Source organism: Lepisosteus oculatus, chromosome 8 (assembly GCF_040954835.1).
Source record: "Lepisosteus oculatus isolate fLepOcu1 chromosome 8, fLepOcu1.hap2, whole genome shotgun sequence".
NCBI lineage: Eukaryota > Metazoa > Chordata > Actinopteri > Semionotiformes > Lepisosteidae > Lepisosteus > Lepisosteus oculatus.
The window spans coordinates 10,129,449-10,136,996 of record NC_090703.1 but is presented as its reverse complement, the minus strand read 5'-3'; the positions used below and the strand labels follow the sequence as shown (position 1 = coordinate 10,136,996).

General features: G+C 46.3%; 1 protein-coding gene across 3 annotated transcripts in view; it reads left to right on the top strand.

Annotated features, from left to right (window-relative positions):
* Positions 1-1,240: 1,240 nt before the first annotated feature.
* tmem260 (transmembrane protein 260) overlaps positions 1,241-7,548 on the top strand; it is a 33,002-nt gene continuing 26,694 nt past the window's right edge. Inside the window, exons 1-3 of one of the 3 annotated variants that reach the window (XM_015350642.2) lie at positions 2,107-5,274; positions 5,892-5,990; positions 7,001-7,032. Coding sequence is in view for 1 of the 3 variants with exons in the window: in XM_006632379.3 (XP_006632442.2) it covers positions 1,970-2,096; positions 7,001-7,032 (159 nt within the window). In the remaining 2 variants the exon portion in view is untranslated. The other 2 variants (XM_015350643.2, XM_006632379.3) reach the window with 2 other exon arrangements.

Here is a 7,548-nt window from a genome sequence, read left to right as displayed (position 1 = left end):
TGACAAAACTATCTTATTCGCGAAACAGCGAGCTCAACTGTTATTGAGGCTTTTACAGTCTCATGTCACCTGTTTAACTTTTTTTTTAATTCTTTCTCACACTTCTGTAAGATTTTTTACTTACAAATTACCGATCCCGACGCACACTTCGCGACAGGCATGTGTGTAAAAAGGGCAGGGAGGTTTGTGATAGTGTGTCGCAAACCACTATAAATCGGTTTCTTCCACCCTGACCCCGCCGTGAAAGCAGATCCTGGTTTAACAAACTGGGGCTTTTGTTAATAAGGCCAGGAGACGACGCCCAGTTCATACAAAACTAACGAGTACAGCAGCTCCTAAGATTTTAAACGACCACAACAGTTTTCAAAGGCTTTAAAACTTTTCGCTTTCCTGTGTTTGAATTAAGGTTTACATGGTTTGTCAATATTTTAAAAGCATTTTGCGTAGCTCAAGTAAAGAACCGACAGTAAACCTGTAGTTTGCCATTGTCTGGATTTCACAAAGGGCTTTAACCTCGTTTTGTAATACCTTGAGTTTAAGAATGGTTGCGGTATTTACCAGGGCATGCCTTTTACCAACAAGTGACATAAACATCTTTATCTCAGGAAAAGCTTCACTGCGATTCTGAGATTTTCTGTCCTTTTCTTCCAGGGGAGAATGAGCCAATCTCGGTTCAATAACCTTGTTTACCTGGTTGCTCTGTCCTGTCCTAGCTTAGAAAGTAGCGTGAGAGATTTTAAACCACTCCAGAATTGTGCACAATCCAGGAACTTGGTCTTATTTACCAAGCGGGCCAACAAGAAGAAACGAAACTTTAAACCTGTTTACTTTATTATAAATGGAGCTATGCCGGCCGATTAGCCTACCCGTGTATGATATTATGAGAGATTTATGATAGGCTAATCGGCCGGCATAGCTCCATTAATAAGAAAAGTGCGAAATATATGGTCTTAGTGTGTTTCCGTTTTTAATTCCGGTTAAAAATGAAACATTAATTATCTTTCTTTCATTGTTGGGCTTCATCAAAACGACGAGCCTCCCTTCGCATGTTGTTAGATTTGTCACTTTAAACCAGTGGTCGCTTCGCAAAAAACAACAACAATAAAATCACGATCCTCGATAGCCAATACAGCGCCGTGACCGGTTCACAGCCGGCTGAACCCCCACCGCTTGCCGATAGGAGGCGCCCGCGAGTCGGCGCAACACCTCGTACACACTGGCGGGACCCTCTTTCAAAACTGTCGGTTGTACCATGGAGCCAACAGGCAGGGTAGACGGTGATCACAGGTGAAAATCGCTATTCAGTTAAGTGAAGCGGACATTAAAAGAACTAAGTGTGTTTTTATGTTTGTGTATTGAGATTTAAATACAGTATACGCATGTGTTTCAGTGTGCTTATTTACTTTAGTAGCCGATGTGGACCTTAACAAAGCTCCCCCCCCACTACGGAAGCTCAGATGGTATAGACAAGGAAGAGGACCAAAACGAAGCTTGTTTGCAAACACATGGAGCCGAAAACTAGCGGTCTACTCGGGCGATTTTTAAATTAATATTGTATTGCACGCAAGGTTTTTTTTTTCTTTTTAGAGGAAAACTAAACGTAATCGTCCGAAAAGGCGATGTACGCAAGTGCTCTTCGCATGCTAAAAAAAAATACAGCGCCAGAGACCTTACTCGTTCTGTGGCTGGAGATTCTCCCTGACAAAGAAAAAGACTGATCTGGTTTAACTGGTTCTCCTGCTAGCCTGGGACTGGAATTTTTATTAAGTGGTAGCTTCTGTGGGTCGAGTAGTGTTCATGCTGGCAGATAACGCACCCCAATATTATACCTGATTCCGGAAAACGCAGCGGCTGTTTATCGGAGCGGTCAGCGGGGTTATGCGATCTGTTCCCTGCGGTTTAAAGACCGGACAGTCTGTAGTCATATATACCAGCCCGGCGGTAACACGTCTCAGCGGGCTCCAGCGACATGTCGGCACCGCGGCCGGGCGGGCCGGTGTCCTGGGGTAGCTGGCTGCTGAGCGGCGCTACAGCCGCCGGCGTGGCGGCCGTGTACCTGCCTAGAGTGCAACGGACAGTCCCGGGCGGAGACTCAGGTAGAGTGAGTAGCAGTCGGAGAGGATAAACGCTGCTTTGTCTTTGACGTGTTTCACCTTCAATATTGATTGAACGGCAGCCTGATACCTGTCTACTGTGTAGATAGACTTGTACCCTCGTCCCCCGAGCAACGGGCGTCTCTCCCTTGCGTTCCTTTCACTCTGATATGGCGTTTTAGTCAATAGAAACATACCCACAATTACCCCTTTCAAATTATATATATTGCAAGCTTCTGGTTTCTTTGAGTTGAAAAGTTACTTTCGTAAATATGCTGAATGTTTTAGCTCGTGTGAATGTGTGTCGTTTCTGTACACAGTAGTGGGGCACAGGTGTTACCTGCTTCATCATGATGATCGACGTGTACCGTGTCGTTTACTACTCGACTGTGGAATAGTCCCGGTTAATTTAACGCGTTTTAATATGTTAAGGCCCTGAATTTCATTGGAACAGAAGTCAGAGTTAATCCGACGTTCACAGTTCAGTTCATACGAACATTTGATTGATGTGAAAATGAAAGTGAACACCTCTTTCATTTCTTTTCTGGAACAAGCGTTCGTTTTGATCCTATATCTATATAAACATGCCCCTTTGTAAATTCAAATGAATTCCCCTTCAATTTGACGTTACTTTTAGTGTAGCCCGTAAGGTCTTCAAACGGTACAGAGGAACTGAAACGCACTTAGTCATGTTTTGATACTCAACCATAGCAACTGTGCTGTTAGTGTTGCTGACAAGTAGGTGTTTAGCTACGAGGTAGCTCATCTCCATGTGCACTGCTTTTTCGTCAGAGCACTTAAATTGGACGTCCTGGGCTACCAGAGCCTGCTAGCAAACAAGATGGAAACCTGCAGTGCAGAAATGTCCATTGCAGCACCTTTTATTCTTGAATTGTTTTGAGTGGAATGATTTCAGTTGGTGCTGTCACTGTGGAGGGCTGGTTTGCGCAGTTGCCTCACAGCACTCATAACTTACGTTCAGTTCCAGACTGGAGCACCTTCTGTAGGGAGTCTGCATGTTCTCCACTGTGTTTTGGAGGGATTAGTCCAGGTGCTCCAGTGTCCTCCCCCCTCCTGATGGCAGACTCGCTAGGTTAATTAGTGGGGTGGGGGATAAGCGTCTTGAGTTGACTTCAGGTTGTCACGACCCTCATCGGGAATTAGGTTTCCTCATAATGGACGGTGAAAAGTTCAGATGAGTTGAGAGTCTGTGACTATTGCCCCCTGTTTCCAAGCACTGTCCTACAGAACGTTGCCAGGAGAGGTACAGCATTAGGATTCTGGGGTCACCACTAGATTTACACAAAGATGAGGATCCTGAGTTAGGAGCTTAGGGGTGTTTTTCCATGAAAAGGATAGTGAACATCTTATGTTTTGCATCTGCTGTTTTCAAATTAAAAGTTATTTTGGTTTCCTGAAACAGAAACTCTCTTTTTTTTTAAGTCAACACAAAGAAAAAAGCTTTTCCATATCAAACCCAGCTTTGGTTGAATTGTATATTTGCTGATGCAATAGACTGGCCAGATTTCTGTCTTTAAAAAAAAAAAATCCCTGTACTTATTTAACATATGTTGCCAGCGATGGATATTGTACCTGGCTGCAAACTGCTTCACACCTGTTAACGCTGATTTCGCTAATCTGGTATTTGCTGCCACTTTAACAAATTTGAAAGCCCTCAATTTACAAACTAATCCCCAAAGCCTGCAGTGTGCCAGAAGCCAGGCTGGAGTAAAGCTGTCTGAGGTGGACAGAGATTAAAGACAGGCAAGGGAAGACAGTGGGTCTCACAGCTCCCCCGTCTCACTGCTGCCCCGCTGGGGCTGACCAGGCCTCTGTGATCCTCAGGACAGGTCTCTGGGCCTTCAGAAAGCAGCAATAGGTTGTTTGCTGGCCGTCGGATGCACTGGAACCAGTGTTGGCCAGCCTTAGCCCTGGAGAGGGACTGTGTGTGATCTGTTTGTGATTTTCCAAACCTGTAATAAATGCATGGACTCAATTATAGATCTCTCCTGGCCAGCACTGACACGTTTCCAAGGTGCTGTGGGGGTGCTCTTGAAAGTGGCCATGTAGTGGCTGTGCAGGATCAGGGTCTGAGCAACCTTCTGCTGACTGTGTGGACACTTCGTTGCCGGTAGGGGATTTGTATTTGTGACCAGTGGAGCAGGATTGTAATCTGAAAACATTTTCTGTCTTCATCTCGGATGTGGCCTGTGCCCCAGCTCCTGTGGGTGTGCTCGTATGACGGAGGAATTGCACATGCAAACAAGATTTTGCAAAACACAGTTATCTTCTTAGTGTCTTAACGCCATTTATGCAGCATTTTAACCTTGATTAGCATACAAGAGGTGTTACGGAGACGCTCTGAAGGAAACTTTGCCGAAAGTGGAGATGCATGTGACAGAAAAGTGAAGATTATGGTAATAGATATTTTATTGTGGGGGATAGTGTTGTGAAAATGACAATGAAGTGACAGGGGCAGCACTCGGAGCCTGTTGTGAATTAATACACTCATTATTCAGAAGACATGTCGCACTTGTGAAGAGTCAGCGGATTCTCCCGCCGTCAGAATTAGAATTGGAAATGTGATCATGTGTAGGGAAAGTGATTAGGGACAGCAGTGCAGTGGGAGCCCCAGAAGCCTAATCCCTCTGACAGTTCACCCAGGGGTGCTGCAGAGCTCTTAACATATCCAGTGCATGTGCCCCCCTATCACCACACTACATTAAAGCACCTGATATTTTTACTTCATTATAAAGCTTTTGATTTTAAACCACTGATTGTACAAAGTCGAGGTGACCCATAAATTAAGGCCATTTTCATTAATTCGCAGTGGATGGCGTGGTAGTTAGCCCTGTGGCTTCAGCTTTTGGGTTAATTAATTTAATTAATTGATGGCACTCGAACCCGGGTTCGGGTCGAAGCTAGTTGTTGATTCATCCTGCACCAGCCTCCCGTATCTGTATGACTTTGCTCACAGTGGATCATTTCTAATGACTTATTTTGTCATGATGAATTGGAGCCGTGCACGGACTTTTCCGGGTTTCATCTGGAGAGGAGAAGTGGGGACTTCCAAACCCCCGAGCATCAGTGCATCTAAAGACAGAATTCCAGGCTGGATATAGACCGACAGCACTGCGGCCCTGTTACAGTCTGCACATGAGACCTGATTTCAGATAGAAAGGTTGGTGAGGACTGAGGGAGCAGCTGGCGCCCCTTGTCAGTGAGTTTCCCCGAGGTTTGGCCTGGTAGGAGATGTTGGCGAAAGGGCTGGCTTCCTCCCCACAGGCAGGATGCAGATGAACTGCTCCTTCTACAATGCCCGTATTGAAGCACTGCCTGGTAGGAGCTGAGCAGCGCCGTTGCACTGGAGCGAGAGGCTTTGAAACGCCATCCAGCCCATCTCACAGTCTTTAGGGATGGTAAAGGATGCTGCTCTGATAGAGCCAGTCTTGTGCGCCTCTGAATTCTCCAGGTCTCGATTTCACATTTTTAATCTCTTTAGGTGTGATTTGCCCCCGAGTGGCTCAGTGCAGCTCACAGTGAGGCTGTTGTCTAGGAATGAGAGTGTGGAAATGGCAGGATTATGAACAGACTGTCTGCTGTGCCCTGGAATCACACAGATACTTGGCTCCTGATTTCCTCCCCATAAACTCCACGTTTTGCCACATTTCCTCATTCCTGCGATACCCCCGGTTTTGGATTTTTAAAGATCATTTCCATCATGTTTAGCCACATGAATGAGTTGCTTTCTTAGTGCATCAGCAGATGGTCCTTAGTAACACGTAAAACTGTTTTTAGATGCCAAGGAAAGGATTGGGTGAGAAATCGATTAAAGAGAGAGTGACTGAAGAGCTGTCGATGCCCTGTCGTGATGTTTTGAGCAGGCACGTCTGCAAGGTAGAAAGGACGTGATTAATTGGTGCTGTTCGAATGTGCCTTCTTTCTCTAAGATCAGTTGACCTAGCTCTAGGGGGGATCAGAGGTCAAGCAGAAAGACACTTAAAAAAATTCAGGTTTTTTCATGCCATCTTAAAAGTCGTTAACAGGAGAGGGCAGAACGCTGCTGCTAAGTGACATTTCAGCCTGTTTGAGTTAAATGTTTCAAACAGTTAATGAGGGGTGTCTGCATCTGTGGCCCTTCAGTGTTTGAAATGCTGCACCAGGGAGGCAGTGCTTGCCAGCAGCAACGTTTCTGCAGTTTTCTTCACTTATTAGTGTTAAAATGGAGGGTATTTTAAATGCAGTGACAAGATATTGTGCGCATCAGAGTGTGTAGTGCTTCTTAGGGGATCTGAGCATGGAGACGGGGAAGGGAGGCTCTGCTTAAACTAAGCATGCGGCTCCAATTCAGCGAGGAATGATGTTTGATGCAGGTTAAAGGGATGGAGAAATGAAGACGGTAAAGAGCTGGGGGTTGGCTTGCCGAGCTGTAGCCCTGCAGAAACTGCAGACTTATCCCCTGGGTTACTGAGCCTTATCCTTGCCCCGGCGTGTTTAGCGCTGTATCTCTCGGCGCCTGTGTCCTTCCTGCCGCGGGGAGAGGCTGGAGGCCTGCCGGGGCCGTGGTGGGGTACACTGCTAGGCGGGGAGAGAGGGGCTTTGTTGCCTCTCGGTGGTGGGTGGGTGGGTGTGTGTGTGTTTGGCGGCGGGGAGGGCGACCAGCTGCGGAGGGGGCACGCAAGGGGAAGGCGGGCGCTGGGAGGAGGGTCGGGGGAGCGGGGAGAGATGAAGGGAACAAGCGTGCCGCTTAGGAAATGTCACGCTGGGAAGATTTGCAGGTTTTGATCCAGGCAAATTAATGCAAAACCCCAGTGCAAGTATTTGGATTGGGAAAACTTTGGAGGGGACTCATCTCTTAATAGTAATTATTGGGTTTACATTAATTTCGCTCTCTATTTTTTCCACAGGAGAGCTGATCACTGCTGCCTGTGAGCTGGGGGTGAGCATTAGCCGTATTGTTTAATCAATTCACTCATTAACTCTTATAAGCATTAAGGAAGTTTAATTAAGCATGGGCAGAAAGCAGATTAATTTACTTTCAGGCTACAGGTTTTTTTTCTATACACTTATTTTACCAAGTTAGAAGTGCAGAATGCTATAATTTGCAACCCGTTTTTTAAATCCAATTAAAGTCAATGGTAAGGCGATGGCTTTTGTAGGCTTTGCCTTATGTACGGTATAAGGCTTATTATACCCCCCTCTTTTTTTTGTGTGTGTGTAAGCCGCGAAGAATGAACTAAATCGGGTTAACAGTTCTAATAAGTTTTATTATTTAATAAAGTTTATTACGCCGCTGTGATCCTTTTAGGGAGGCTGTGTCGGTGTCACTATGCCAGTAATCCTGCCGTTAGTGCCGCAGTCCGTGTGGCCCGCCTGTTCGCCACGAGCTGCTGCCGCGGCGCCGCTGCCCTCGGCCTGTCCTCTGCCCCGCCGCTCTGTGCCGGGTGCCTGTAGC